Source organism: Corvus cornix, chromosome 6 (assembly GCF_000738735.6).
Source record: "Corvus cornix cornix isolate S_Up_H32 chromosome 6, ASM73873v5, whole genome shotgun sequence".
NCBI classification, from domain to species: domain Eukaryota; kingdom Metazoa; phylum Chordata; class Aves; order Passeriformes; family Corvidae; genus Corvus; species Corvus cornix.
The window spans coordinates 17,825,321-17,840,877 of record NC_046336.1 but is presented as its reverse complement, the minus strand read 5'-3'; the positions used below and the strand labels follow the sequence as shown (position 1 = coordinate 17,840,877).

The window sequence follows — 15,557 nt, the reverse complement described above, 5'->3', positions numbered from 1 at the left end:
TTTAAGATTTTCAACACTTTTGGGGTCCTCAAAAGTACTTAGGCAATAAATGTTTAACAAATAATTTATAAAATTATCGTTTGGGTAAATTAAAAACACAGACCTTTTTTTTACTGAAATTATGAACATGTCGTGAAAACTGTAAAGAAAAACAATTATGTCATTTTCCTGACATGTGAATTTCTTTTTTGAAAAAGCTGGCTAGGAGTAATTGTGAAATAGAGTCCCAAAATAAAAGGCAAAAAGCTCATTGCTTAATTCCAAACTAGGCAGAACACAGTGCCAAGAAGTACCCAAGAGAAAATACAGAGGAAGTCAGATATGGTGATGATGGAAGCCCCTGTGAGAAGATAAAGCGGCATTGTACATGGAGACTCTGATCCCTTTCTAGCTGTTTACACTCATACAAACATTGGTATTTTATACCTAAGGCTTCTACTTTGCCTCTGGGGGCATGCCTTTTTATAAGGATGTATCAAATTTTGCATCCTTCATGTGTTCTGATCAGTGGGAACTTATCTCCTTGTCTTCCTTCCGTGGCTCCTATTGCTGCAGCTGCACAAGTACAGCAATGGGGAGAGTTTTGGAAATCTCATGGTGCTTTTACCATGGTATCAGCTGATGTGGAACAGGGTCAGGCAATGCTTTACATAAAACAGAAAAACAGTATCCATTTGACTTTATCCTCCTACTGCCATTGGAGAAGGAACAGTGGATTTTGAAGGAAAGTTCATTTGCCTCCTATGTGGAAAGGAAAACCCTCATTCAAGGCTCTGAGACACGAGTGGACATGTTTCTCCTGTCTTTAGCAGGCACTGGTCAGCCCCAGCATGAGGTTTACCCTTGTAATGGGCTCCTTGCCAAGAACAGAAGACTTCACAACTTGAGAGCAGGGTTGTGTGCCAACTGTACTGAATTTCTAGACTTCAAATTGCTGTTTCAAGTGAGGATTCACTGCTTTTCTTCTGCCTTCCCAATACAGCATGATGGAGCCATTCAGGTGGAGCTCACCACAAGAGTTTTAGTCTCATTTCCACTTGGAAAGGGAAATTATTTATAGGAAGGGGGAGGAGAGAGAGTCAGAGACTTGGTGATTCCTTTGCAGTGTGCTTAACCATCAAACTTCTCTCCTTTTTGCAATGAGCTCACTTAGTTGCTCCCATCCCAACATTTCAGCTGCTTGCTTCTCTGGTACACTCTACCACTGCATGTCTCAGTAGCCTGTGGGGAGTCTGGAAAGGTGACTGCTGACTAAGAGCTGTTTTGAAAAAATCTCACTTTGAAAATAGTCCAGTTCTGCTTACACCAGTTCAAGTCCAAGAATTAGCTAGGTTTGGAGTTTGCTGTCTGCCATACTGCACAGCAACACAGTTTCACAGCACTGTCAGTAGTACCAAAATATACTTCTAGCACCCAGAAACTTGTTTATATTGGGCCTCTCCCCTCTGTCTGTGCTGGAACAGTGGCAAAGGAGACTTAAAGTGACCACTCGGTCCTTACACGTGGTGAGCATTTTCAGCATGGCTGTGGTTCTGCGGGAGAACCCCAGCTACTTCAGTTGAGATAGGAGTGGAGTTGTTCCTGTGCACAACTGCTCACAGTCCAGCTTTGGTGTTGTACACAGGCCACTCTTCCATCCTCCATGGAGACTGACAGGCAGAATCTTCAACCCAGCGTACAACCCAACCTGCTGAGAGGACTGATAGCTGGGGGACTGGGGTATCTGGGGGGCTAGAGGGGCATACGACTAGGGTGGTTACCTTCTGATCTCAGCTTTCCATGACCAGAAGCATATGGGATGGCTTTTATCTGTGTTGTAGTTTGTTCAGTGAAGCTATGCTACTGTCAAAGCCTGCTTTAGTTTGATTTCTTTACAATTAAAAAGAGCAGATGAGCCAGGAAAAAGCAAAGTTCTTTGTTTAAATGAAAGTAATTAGGAGCTGGCTAGCAAGAGCACCGAAGAACAACCAGCTGTTTGCAGTTGAACAGATCTGTCTGCAAGTTTCACAAGTCAGAGGCTCCCCCTCGGAGAAAGCTTCTGCATTGACTAAAGATGGACTTGAACCAAACCTCTGCCTCCACCATCTCCTGCCGTTCTGCAGTGGAGTTCGAATTCAACTCTTTCATTAGCCTTGAATGAGCAGGGCTTCACCACCCCTCTAAGCTCACTGCACCTGGAATTCAGATCCAGACTATATCTGTCCTGCAGCTTCAGGACACAAAACGCCAATATACCTTTGTTTTTGGAGGCATAAAAGGTCTTAAAAGGGAGGAGACTTTTTACAAGTGACCTACAGGTTCCATTTCCACCTGATGCCAACGGGATTAGGGCACCTGTGGAAAAAAACAATGCCAAATCTCCCTTCACTTCGGCTTTGCCTGGCATACAAGACGGCCGAGGACGCATTTCCATGAACCTGCATGGAAAGGGCTTTCTTTTCTAAAGAGGATCCGATCGCCGTGCAGAAGCGCTGCTGCCGGGAGCCCAGGGAGCCGGCGGCGGAGCGGGGTAGGGATGGGGCCGGGCGGGCGGGGCTGCCCCGGTGGGACCCCCGGCTCTCGCTCAGCGCCCGTCCCGCCGCCCGAGCCCGGCGCTGCCCCAGCCCCGCCCCGGCGCGGGGGACCCGGGCCCGCTCCGCGGGGGCTGCCCAGGCGGGGCCGGGGTCCCGCCGGGGGCCGAGGGAGAGTTCCGGCCCCTCCGGGCGCTGAGCACCGCGGTGCCGCTTACCTGGGGCCGAGGCCGTGGCCAGCAGGGCGGCCAGCGCCGTAGCCAGGAGGCGCATGGCCCGCGGGGTGCCGGCTCCCGTCCCGTCCCGTCCCGTCCCGTCCCGTCCCGTCCCCCTCTGCCGAGCTGCCTCCCTCCTCTCCTCCCCGGCCTCTCGCCTCCTCCCCGCCCGGTCCTCCCTTCTCCCCTTGCTTTTCATCTCCTCCCCTTTCTCCTCCTTTTTTTTTTCCGCTTTCTTCCTTCCCTCCCTACTCCTTTGCGCTTCCCAGTGTCCTGCCCCCCTTCAATTCTCCTCTTTTTCTTGCCCCTCTTCCCTGTCGTTTCTGTCCGCCCCACGCCTGTAGGGTGGCATTAGGGCTAGACAGGGATGCTCCATCTCTAGCCTCCGCGATACTCCCTGTACGCACACATACGCACCTTGCCCAAAGGACACGGATCTGTGTCGATGGGAAATGGGAAACTCCCTCCCTCCCTGAGCGCAGAAAACCTCTGTACGAGCAGGTAAGGCAGCCCGGCAGCTGGTGGCTGTGGGGTAGACTGCTGGGATGGGGAAGGCATCCTCTCAGGGTTCCTGAAGGTGTTGCAAATTTTGCAGGCACTCATGCCGATTCCACTCATCCCGCTCTGTAACTGGAACAGGACCACCATTCCCTGGCTGTTCTAGTTAACATTATCTCCCATTCCCTGGGTTCAGGTGGTGGCAGCCTGGGGACGAGGAGGTCTGGCAGGCAGGACTATCCCATCAGCAAGCATAGGGATGAATGTTGTAGGCGTTTAGGATACCTGTGCCAGGACATTGCATACGGTGCTCTGGTGTTTGCCCTCTGCAGTGACAGCACCTCCTGACCACTGACAATCAGCCTCTAAAAATGTCCTGAATGAATTGATACAGTAGCTTAAGGTGCATCACCCCGAGGTTACCGTCCTTGTCTTCACAAATGGTACTATAGTGCTAGGCCAGAAAGTACAAGGGAAGTTGGCACCTTGCAGTCCATTCTTGCCTTTCCCCGGTGCTCCTTTTGAAGTGTTTATCACTTGAAAGCCTACAAATCTCCACAGACATGGATTTAATACTTCTACCAGCAGGTATGATGGGTTATGCCTGATTATATATTCAGGTTGCACGAAGTGTGGATGATACAAACACACTGGCATTCCTGCGTCCCTGGATAGGGCAATTAGTATGGATTTAGCTACTCCACCCCTCTCCTAGTAATCACTTAGGCAGGAAAATACATGTCTGCTTTTAAGCATCACAGATAATTTAGCATGTGCTGAATCTGATCCTTATGAGACTGAAAACTGCCTTTAAAATCTTGCATTTTGTTTCCTCCAGGGACAGACTTTTGTGTCTGTACAGCAAATACTTCTCACAAGAGAGTGACAGGTCTGGATTATGCGCGGAGCAATCGGCAGACCTGAGGAAGCAGAAACAGTTGTTAAAAGTTATACTGCCTGGGGAGATAATCAGAATTTGTAGATTCAAATCTACTCCTTTAACATAGCACAGGGAAATCCTATCAAAGAGATAAGCTAATTCAAAAACAAACAGACAAATTCACCAAAAACATTCTACCAGCAATTATGCAGTTTGATGGTCCTGATGGAAACTCCATTTCAGGAAGTCACTGGACTACTAATAGAGAGGAAAACAGGGGTGACTGATTTTGCATACCCTTCCAAAGCATCTGCTCCTTGCCATTGCTTGATAGTAGATATTAGGCTGGATGGACATCTTAAACCTTCTCATATAATTCTGCTAGGCTCATTCATGCCTCACTCCATGTCTCTGATGAATTCCTTCAGCCTACTAATTTTTTAATGGTGTGTACAAAATACTGGTGTAAAGACATCAATAAGGACTGCCTAAGGTCTCACGTGAGTGCAGAGCAGAAAGACGCACTGCGAGTGTCAGTATCAACATTTGTTGTTTGTCAACAGTCCCCATTCCTCGCTGCATTAACAGTTCCTTTAATTGCACCAAGAACCCTAACAAGCTTTGGGACAGAGCTAGATCATTTTACTGGGGAGAAGGCTTCATATGATGTATTTGCCTATGAAAGAAGGCAGAAGAAAAGTCAAAGGCACATCCGGACTTCTGAAATCTCGTGTCTGACATTTTACTGAAAAGATACTCTTTCTGTTTTGAGCTTGTGATCTCTGTACTTTTGACAGTTCCCTCTGTGTTGTGGGTTCTGTCTTTTGTGTAGAATCACTTTTACTGCTCCCCCCTGCAAGTTCTTCAACAACATAAAAACACAAAAAGTGATTCTTACTCTTAAAGGGATATTTATTCTAAAGTTCCAAATGTACTTTAAAAAGTGGTCTAGGCTGGAAGTCTTTTTTACTTGTCATTGCATAAATGAGTTCAGGTGATGCTGCCCTTTTAGGTTTTTTTATTAAGGGAGAGCTTTCCTTTGCACAGCTAGAACAGCACCTGTAGATCTATGTACACATCTCTCTCTTGCTTACTCTAAGTTTTACCACCAGCAGCACTCATCAGGTAACCCAGCACCTAACATACCTGAGTAAATCTGCATTGTGCCAATCTCTTAAGATATACTCATGGGCCAGACAGCACTAGTCAGGCTAGTGAGCTGTGGACAAACAGAAACTTCTGACCTCCCATCTTCCCAGGTTTGATGCTGACTTGCTGGATGATTTTTTGCAAATTGGTTCTCACCTCTGGGCTGCAGATGGGTGAACTGCAACCTTCCTTTGTGCCTCTGTTGGAAGGGTTTGCTATTGGGGCAACCAGCATGAAAGGTGGCAATTGCATGATTTGCATTTCTTTGCTGTTAAAATCTTTCATCCCTTCCACCCATTTGTTGCAGCTGAGATGTTTCTGCTTTTGTAAAGTGTTTTTCCAAGATTTTTGATGTCTCTTACCTGACACCATCACAGTTTACCCATGCACCAAAAATCCCAAAGGCCAAATGAACGTGCAGTACAATTCCTTTTTCCCCCCCCCAGGCCGGTGCACAGCTCTCTCTGTAAGACAGTGCGCCTCTCTTTGCTGACGCACGCGAGTGGAGCCTCTGACCCGCAGGATATGGCTTTCTCGGCTCTGGCAGCACGTATGTGGCCTCGTTTCCTGCTGAATGGGTCTGCTCTGAGGAGAAAAGTGCCTAATCAGCACTCCAGTGCAGCTGACACAGCTCAGACTGACTGACTGCAGAGCCTGGAGCCCCTCTCTCGCTGGGGCAGTGTTATTGAAATCATCAGCCTTGGTCGCTCGGGCTGAGACCTGCTGTGCAAATCCCCTTTGCCTCTCTGCAAAGTCACATCTGTCAGGAGAGGTAACCACAGCCTCTTGGCTTTTGCTGTCCTGTCCTCCCTCTCTGGCTGTTCTTAACCCACCTTCTTTCTTTGAAAGGTCTTACTTGCGTCCCCAAATCTGTGTCCAGAATCTGCTGGAGGGTTCCTGTGAGCGGGATTGTGGCTTGCCCTTACAGCAGTGTTGCAGTGTGGCAGAGGGACACAGTGACATCCACTGCAACTCACCAGCCCAGTGGCTGCTTCAGCTGGGCTCTAGCATGGAAAAAGGTCTTCCCAAGGCTGCAGGTCTCACCATGTGTTGATGGGCTGGGGTGGGCTGCCTGCTTTCATACGTGGTACGCTGCTAAGGAGAGTTATGCTTGTTCTGAATGGTGTATGGGAATTTGCTGCCCACCTGCAGCAATAAACAATCTCTCTGAACTTTTTGTCTTTCACCTGGGCATTATCTTTCAAAGCAACTGCAGCTTATCACCCTTCCACACCTCATGCAGGCAGCATGCAAAGATACTGCCTGCCTGGAACCCACCATCAGAGACATAAGTTATGGCCAGGTCTTTTTCAGAATCCAGCAGATAGCTCCTATGGCCCAAGGAATCCTAATTAAAAATGAATATTCAGTGATTAGAGATGGATAAAATCCAAACTGTTTCAATGTTGCCAAGAATGGAGGGTGTTTGGATCTGTAACCAAACTTTCCTATTCCTTTAATGCGCCAAGTTACCTTTGAACTGTAGCAATCCAGAACTTCTGAACAACGTGGTTCTGCCCCTGGCATTTTTCTATGGCTATTTTGTGGGCCAACATGTGGAAAATACTGTTTTGTAAATCCAGCTCTTTGTCAACAGAAAAAACACTGTGTAAGAGCTTACAAATTGTAAGCATCATACTTTTAGGTCTGTGAACATCATGCAATGTTTACACAGTGTTTGGGGTTTTGATGGTATTTTTCTTGTGGCCATTTATTTCTGACTGATTGGAAAATTGCTAGATAGATATGGTGATATTATTAACTCCAGATTTCCTTTCCCCCCATGTGAAGTGTCCTTCTTCCATTCCCTTTTCCTTTTTTCTTTCAGGGTTATGAATGAATGATACTGATGTATCTGGGTAGGGTCTGAGGTTTCGTGGCTGTTGTGCTTCCAGAAGTGAAATCCTTACCATTGATGCTGTAATGTATTTTTCATTTTCTCTTTTTTCAACTAAGAACACGTTTTGGTACAGGAAACTTGCTTTTGTTATTACTTTTATGATTATGTTTGGGACTGCACAAAAGCATGAGGGATTTAGTATATTTTTCTTAGCTTTTGCTTCAAGTTTGATCATTCAAATTTTCAGGGCACTGTTAATCCTGAAAAAAAATTAGATCTGTAGATGTGTTGCAAGAGTGTTTAGAGACTGTCATGTGTACTTCCTGCATAGTTAGGTGGGTGCAAGAGTTAAAGAGTCTTACTGCGCATTGTCATGTAAAAAGACACCGTTTTGGCTTCCTGTAGTTGTATATAGCAATGTCAGCTTCCTATAGTGGTAGAGGGCTGTGTCATTTGAGGACCATTAAAAAGTCCATTGCTCGTCCAGTTCTGTTCTCCAAAAATATTAAAATGTCACTTTTAGCTGCCCTATTTCTGGCAGTAGGTGACCAAATGTCATGCTAAGATGGATTTCAAAGGCTTTTCAGTGCATTAGTATGTTCTGGCTATGCATTCTCATTAGGCACCTTTCCCAGTTGAAACATTACTGACAGGACTTCAAGCTACCCCCTGTGAGCCTGCTGATCCCACTCTGCTCAGCTGAGAGGGGGCACAGACTCCAGAACTACACGGTCAGTGAGAGTTGTCCTGACAAAGCACTGTGCTGTTGCCTGTTCTGGCTTGCCTTCCTGCCCAAATAAGTATTGCTGCTGGGTTTGGGGAAGGAAAAGTCTCTCCAAAAAACCACATGATAGGGTTTATCTGAAGTCTCCTGTTTCATGGAATTCAGTCTTTCTACACAACCTGTGCTGGCACCATATTTTATATGGACTTTGTGTCCATAATTTGTCTCTGGACCTTCAGTTTAAGGGACTGACTGATGTAAGGATGACTCTACTGAGACAAAGCAATGATACTTCTGGTTCAGTGTCCTCTTTCTGGCTGCAGCTGGAATAAACAAATACTTAAGGGCAGGGCAAACACACAGTGCTGTGTTCCCAGGAGACTTTTCCAGCTTCGTACGGTTTGCAGCATGTGCTGTCTCAGCAAGATGTGTCTCAGAGCCTCACTGATCAGACCCAACTGCTCAATGTGCACTCAATCTGCTCCTACGTCACTCAGTTCTGGGCTGAGGAGACAGAAATTTTCCAGTGCATCCCTCTTCTGTGGGCAGGGTGGGTGTGTGGCTCCCATGGTACTGGATGTGGTTCCTGATAGAATAAAGCTTGGTGGGAGGGAGAATACTTTAAGCTGAAGCTGATCATGAAACAATCACTGCACCCCCACAAGGACACTCGAACAGCTGCTACATGGTTCTTGGAAAGTCACACTACAAAAGCAGTGAACTAAAATCAGAAAGTATAGTGTACTTGTCTCAGATTTTTTTGGTTATGCTCAGATTTATTAAGTTTTCAAACATCTCTTCAACAAATTTTCTGAAGTAGCACATCTAGCCTTGATGTATCTTAAGAATAAATGCTTCCACATGAATTCTTTTGACCTACCTGTTTCTGTTCAGACCAGAAATATTACAAGAAATGCACCCCTTCCCCACACCTGATATTTCTGATCTGTCCTTACCTTGTCACCTGGATTGAGAAAGATTGAAGTAGTGTCCAAGCAGAGAATTGAATGGTTGTGGAATGCAAGGTTTGGATGAAGGTGAATTAAGGGGAAGAATGTTGGACTAAATGAGATTTGAAGAGCTCTTCTAGCCTTGTTTTCTTTGAGACTGATTTATGTTCTCTGTATGTTGTTTCCCTTAGTAGAAATACTAAATCCTTGAACATACCACCAGAAAAAATTTAAGGTCTTCCCATCCCAAGGAATAACAACATTTTGTGTCTGACCTACTTTGTCCTTCTTGGACATAGATAGAATCTTGCCCTCTGATCTCCATTTTCTACCATGTCCACCAAGAGTTTCTTCTGTTTCTGCTTTTCTTAAGGATAATAAATCCTTGATCAAATTTCTTATTTGGATAATAAATGCTGTGACTCTGAGTTTTGAGTTTTTTAAAACATTCCAAGCTGAAAACTAAGTACCCACGCACATACTCACAGTGCAGAGTTTGTTGTCAGAAAAGCAGGGAATCCTTTCCTAACCTCAGGAATGTCCCTGGAAGATGTGCTGCACTTTTGCTCTGTTGTCAGGAATGGTGTCGCTACACTTCAGCAGCTGCTAACTTTAAAACAGATTCTTTAAACTAAAAAACAGAAGTAAAAGCCTACTGTTTCTTAAGGAATTCTTCCAGTGAATATCTTTATCAGAGATGGTTTAATCAGGGAACTTCAGTCAAATTTTTTATGCTATATAGGTTTGAGTAGAGGTTGACCTTTGACCTCTGAGCTTCAGGAGGAGTTACGGATGAGACAAGTGGTTATGTTTCCTGCTGAGCAGCGAAATAATGAAAATGTATTTATCCAAATATCCAGCACGTCTGTGAACTGCTTTAAAAGTTACCTCACTTGTGTTTGTAAGACGATCCCTCTGAAGAATTTTTGACCCAGCTTTGAATAAACAAAAGTATTTGTTTCATGTCCTTCAAATACTGGGTATTTTAGAATAGATTGTCTTTCATGTTGTAGATGAGGACATATGTTCCTCAATACTGCATTTAAGTGAAAAATAGGCAGATGCTGTAGCACATTAAAGGCATCTCTTTCATGTAGCTGTCAGGTACTGAATATTGTGCTCTTCATCTTCTTTTCTTTAAAGGAAAAAATAAGGAGCAAAAGAATATGTTGTCTGTTCTTTTTCAAAGTACAGAAGTTCAGGTGCCATTTGTTAAATTATTCTTTGCAGGAAAAGAAGCCACATCTCACATACTGTACATACCATAAGCTTGGATGTATCCCTTAACCAAAAATAGATATTTTCCTTAGCATTGTTGTGGCCATGTGGATAAGATGTAAGGTGGTCATATTACCAAATCAGCTTGTATTTCTTCTGTCTGAAAAGTTGCTTTGGATAAGCTCTCAAATATGCACTACCTATTAAAAAAGAGAATCTGATCCTTTATTTTTCCTGCATTCCTCTCCTTACATGAGAAGGCAATAGACAAAGTTTGTCTCCTAAAGCAGGAAGGAGACAACTGCTTCAACAGCGGGCCTTTGAAAGGCGCCAAATTATTTGCATTGTTTGATGGAAGAGGAGAGGTCCTGACCCATTAAAAATTGGTGATTTTGATGTGGTGAAGTAGCAGCCAGATCCCTTTTGACTGTGTCCAGTCTGATTTTCTGGCTCCATGGCTACGTGGAACAATAGTCTGTGCAGGGCAGCTGGGACGTGGGCAGCATTACAAGTCAGCATCCGTCAAATTCCTCTGTACTACACTAAGAGGGCTTTTCCTCTGCACTTTTTAAATGACAGAAGACCTGTGTGAATGATTCTCTATGGCTTGGGATAGGCAGCTTTGAACTCAGGATTGTACCCTGGAAACATGAACAATTATTTTTGTCACCCATGAAGGTATTAAAAGTGTACTGTGTTGATATTGGCAAAGCTCCATGGGTTGGTTGGTTTCTTTGTTTGTTTTAAAGAGAATACTAATATTTGCACAATTTGTTAAAAAAAACCCCAACATCTCTTTGTGGAGAGCCTATGCATAGACTATTTCTATTCTGATGGTTAAAGTCTGTCAAAAGTTATTGATAATAGGAGTGGAAGTTTCTGATGGGGATTGTTCATGAGGAGTGCCAAAAAGCAGTGGCTGAGTTGAGTATCTTGGGTTTGTGGGATTATATCTAGAAAAACAGTGCGGTTTCTTGGAGCTGCAATTTAATCAAAATGTATGTGGTCCACAGCAGACATTGAGCAAAGGCTTCCAGCTGGGGAGTTACTACTGAAGGGTGTCCCACACCTGAGACTGACTTCACCAGGCTAAAAGGTTTGTGTGTGCCTGAGTGGCTGTAGAGAAACACAAATGGGAAGGAGGGGAGCTCACCTCCTTCTCTGGGACTCACAATAGACATCATGATGATCTTAAAGGGAAGTCTGTATTTGAATCTAGGAAACCTCTAAAGTTAAAGCAGATGGGTGAGTGAGAGCATCTAAATTCTGCTTGGCTGGCACATAAGGTATGTTGTACCTTGTAGTATCTTGTTAAATGTCTGCTGGTGATTCTGCTCTTGCAGTCTGCTTTATTTATTTATTTTTGTTATTCAGACTCCTCAGTGCAAAGGCAGTCAACAATCTGACTGAAAAGAAAAGCTAGCCATACAGTGAACGACCACAGTGCTAAATGACCATTAGCCACGGCATAGGCAAGTAATTTTCCAAAAAGGAGTGTACTTGAACATTGCTCTGAGGAAAAAAAAAAAAGATTATAGGGAAAAAAAGGAAGCAGGATACTATCTTTTAAAAGTAATAGCACACAATGCAGGCTCCAAAATGTTCCATAATTGTTTGTGGTATAGCCTCAGGGTAAGGAAATATTATCATTAAAAAGGAGCAATTTGAGTGAAGCTAGAGATCATAACATTCCTGTCACCCATTGCAAATGCCTACTGTCAGAACATGGGTTTCCAGTAATACCCAGAGACTTTCTCTGCTTCTTTTGATCTGCTAGCCTGTAACAAATATACTTTCCTTCTCTGACACTGAACTTAGGAAAGTAAACAAAATCAAAACCATATTTAAAGCACTGACTCACAGAAAATGTTATGCTTATATATATGCCAAAGGCCTATGTTATATTAGTCATTATAATTAAATTGATACACACATCTGTTTTACAATGAAATGTGAGTAATGTGTCACTAATTATTAACATCTGTAGTTCTTTCTAGCGATGATATTTCCATTTTTAAATGCTGCACAGTCTCTGGATTAATAAGATGTGCAAAAGCAGATTTGAAGTTTAAATTTAAAAATTATAGTACCCTGAGTTGTACTTTGATTTTGCTCATATCAGTATTTGTCATCAGGGACATCCTGGCTTTCCATGAACTGTCTGTTTTTCCCCTTTCAGCAACCAGAACAAATGTTCAACAACTGGACTGATACTTCTTCCCTGCCTTTCCAGACAAATGTGTTTAAGCTTTCCCTCTCTTTCCAAGAGTAGCTTTCCTGGGAGCCTGCGTGTTAGAGTAATTGTGTCCTTTCAGCACTGTTCAGCCCTCTTTGAGAGCATCCCAATTTCCCAAAAGTGTCCCTAAAGCCTTCTTTAGTTGTTTGGGTCACTCCTTCTCTGATGAGTGTACTGTCTTGACCAGACTTAGAATGTTAAGATCAGCTATAAGGTTTTCCTTCTTCACTAAATCTTAGAAGACACAATATTATTAAGCAGCCCACAGCTGCAGCCAAATCATGTTTTGTAGCCATGCTGTCCAGACATCTCCAGAAGCAGCAGTGTTGGTGTTGTCATCGTTGAACTTGCCAGGCCTTCCTTGCCATCTCATCAAGAATTATGGCTCTAACATAGTTTTAAGCTCTGGGCATGGTTTTGGCTGGTGTGCCGAGTCACGTACTGTTGTTTTGTACTCTGAATGCCATGAGCGGGTCCTATCTTTATTTCTTTACTTTCAGTGTTTTTTGCATGCTATCATGGCCACGGTATCAGAGCAGCCTGCACTCTGTAAGCTTCAGTTAAGTCTGGGTAACTTCCTTTGCTTGTCAGATTCCAGATGTTTTGCCAAAGTTTATTTCTGGGTCTTTCATGAGCCTCTCTTTGGATTCCCTGTGCATGTGTGTCTTCACACCAATGATGAACTCTGCTCTTATCAGGGTTAGTCAACTACCAAGCTCCCCCAACCCACTTCCTCCCCACTCCAGAAAAAAAAAAAATGTTCATCTTTCAAGTCTTAGATCTGTTACAAACTCCTTTAATACTTTCCATTCCCCCTGCACTAAAACAATATTGTTCCATTTTTGTACAGAATGCAGTCCTCCTTTAGGCTCTGCAATCCATTTTCATTGTGAGCCTCTTGGCTGTCTTAATTGAAAACTAATAAAAACTTCAAGCAACTGAGAACCAACTTTTATCAGAAATAAATTGACTTTCTGCCCAGTATCCTTCTGATAGCAGTCACTGTAGCTGCATAAACTGTGCAGGTCTTCTCTGAGAGGTTTTTTTCACTAGCAGGGAATTTACCCACTCCATTATTCATTCCTGCAGAATAGTTTGATTCTCCCTGATACTGTACTTTGTCCTGAGTTAATGCCAAGCCTGTGAGCCTGACAGCCTGTAAATGTGATATCTGAATGTGTCAGCATTGTTCTGCATGGAACACCATCGGACTGAGCATTTCCTTCTACATGTCTCATACCAGCAGATTTTAAAGGCACAGCTGCACACATGTTGTGAACACTTTCTCCCCAGGAGATTTACCTTTCCACTCCTCAATTTTATGCCCCACAACGGCATTGTGGAGGAGAAAAACTAAAAGAGCTTAATGCACCCTGCAGCCCAGAGCTGTGAATTCATCTCAGCTGCTTGCAGAGTGTTAATGGACACTGTGCAGGCCAAAAAGACACAGAGGGAATCTGTCCCAATAGTTTTTAAAGCTTCCCCTCTGTTGCTAATGTCACCTTTGAGAGCTAATGACAGTTTTCAGATGTAGGTCTGGTCTCTGCTAATGCTCATGACTGTGAACATACAAATAGTATTGCATACTCCAGTGGGAAGTTTACTTGGGCTACATTCCCACTGAGGTCAGCTGGGCTTTGTCCAGAGCAATCCTTGCCTAATAAGTCCCCTAATAGTAATAAGCAATGAGTTTGGAACTGTAGTTAAATATAGGAATATTTTAAATTAAAAAATACATGGGCTGAAGTCTCCTCCTGTCTGTACTGCTTTTTCCTGCAGTAATTCCATCAAGCTACTCCCAGTCTTTGCTGGTGTACAGCTGAGTGCAGAATCATGCCTCCTATTACCATGTGAAATATCTCATGAAAAATCTTCAGTTTTACACTATTTATTTCAAATATGAATTTAGGGCTCTAAACTAGTGAGCACCATGACATCCAATGAGTCCTACAGTTTCTTAACCCTAAAATAAAATTGAGGAAAATTCTTATTTTTCTCTAAATGAAGGTGTGATGGCAGGGTGGTTCAACGTCTGGCATTTTGACAGAGATGTAAGTTGCCTTGTCATGCTAGTGATGAGTGTTTTCAAGACAGGTGGAGAATCAGATTGTGCTGCTTTGAGGCTTTTCTTGGTCAGTGCTGTAAATGGGCACCAGTCATACCAGCTGAGAGTCAGAAAGGCTGTGATAAAAAGGTCTGTGATAACCACCTTAGTGTTTTCATCAATGTGGTTTACCACAGAGCTGGCATGTGCCAGTCTGATGGGCTGAACTGCCTTGGTGTAAGTTGTGGCCATTTTCCTACTACTTCTGCTGAGAGATGTGTATTTCCAGTGTAAACAGATTTGTCTTGTGAGAAACAGAACTAATGAAGTCGCCTTCCCAACAGATTTGGTTATGTGCTTGGTTGATGTTTGCTAAATGAGGCCATGGATCTTAGTAGGTAACCTGCAAAGAGAGATCTAGAGAAGGCCCCAGTCTGGGAAAAAGCTTGAAATGGGGTTTTGTGTCCTCTTTTTCTAGCTGCTTGCCATCATGAAGCATGCTGGAATGTAAACTGGCAAATCTGTCCTAATGGTGGGAGGAGACTGCCTTGGCCTGAGCTCCAAAATTCTCTGAAAGATTCTCCAAATCATAGCACTTTTTGGTGGATCCATACAGTCCAACATGAGCTCTGAAAGCATCTGCCATGGGCAGGTTACTGCTCAGCACACTGGGGAATACCCTGAGTTCAGTTGTTCCACTGACCAGTCAGGAAGCTCTGGATCCATGTCTGGCCAGGCTGCAGCCAGCAGTGTGAAGGGATCAGTCTGCTTTAACTGACTCTTCACTTTCAGCTCAGGCAAAGTCTGCCTGACCCTGCTATGGTAAAGCAATTAACAGTGCTTTAAAATCTGCTTCTGCACTTACGCCTTTTAACATCCATACAACTCAATGGCTTTGATTTTCTCTTGATTTTCCCCTAGCACAAAAGAGGCTGGTTTTTACTCTCAGTATGAAGTTGCATTGACTTCTTTAATGCCATTACATTAGTATCAATTGGCAATGTCCAAAAGGACTAAAAGGCCTGTTTCCAGAATGAAGCAGAGAAGAAATTCTCATCAGACAAGCCACAGTCGGGTACTACTGCTAGATACTGGGATTTTCCCAGGAAGTTGCAGGATGGGAAACAGGAACTTTGAGAACTGTGAAGAGGATTAAATCCAAGTTAAATTCATAAATTTCTGTAGTGTGTAGAAATCCTGCTAATAAATATGTAAATATTTATCTTTTACACGGAATTTTTGGAGTTCTTACCCAAGTCAAGGAAAGCCTCCTATTCTCCAGAGTCCTTAAGC

The 15,557-nt window shown here is 43.7% G+C and overlaps 1 protein-coding gene across 2 annotated transcripts in view; it reads right to left on the bottom strand.

The window, feature by feature from the left end:
• VSTM4 (V-set and transmembrane domain containing 4) overlaps positions 1–2,825 on the bottom strand; it is a 32,914-nt gene extending 30,089 nt beyond the window's left edge. For both annotated transcript variants that reach the window (XM_039554171.1, XM_039554170.1), the window contains exon 1: positions 2,729–2,825. In XM_039554171.1, coding sequence (XP_039410105.1) covers positions 2,729–2,783 — 55 coding nt within the window. In that variant the 5' untranslated portion in view covers positions 2,784–2,825. The remainder of the gene's footprint in view (positions 1–2,728) is intronic.
• Between the last annotated feature and the right edge of the window lie 12,732 nt (positions 2,826–15,557).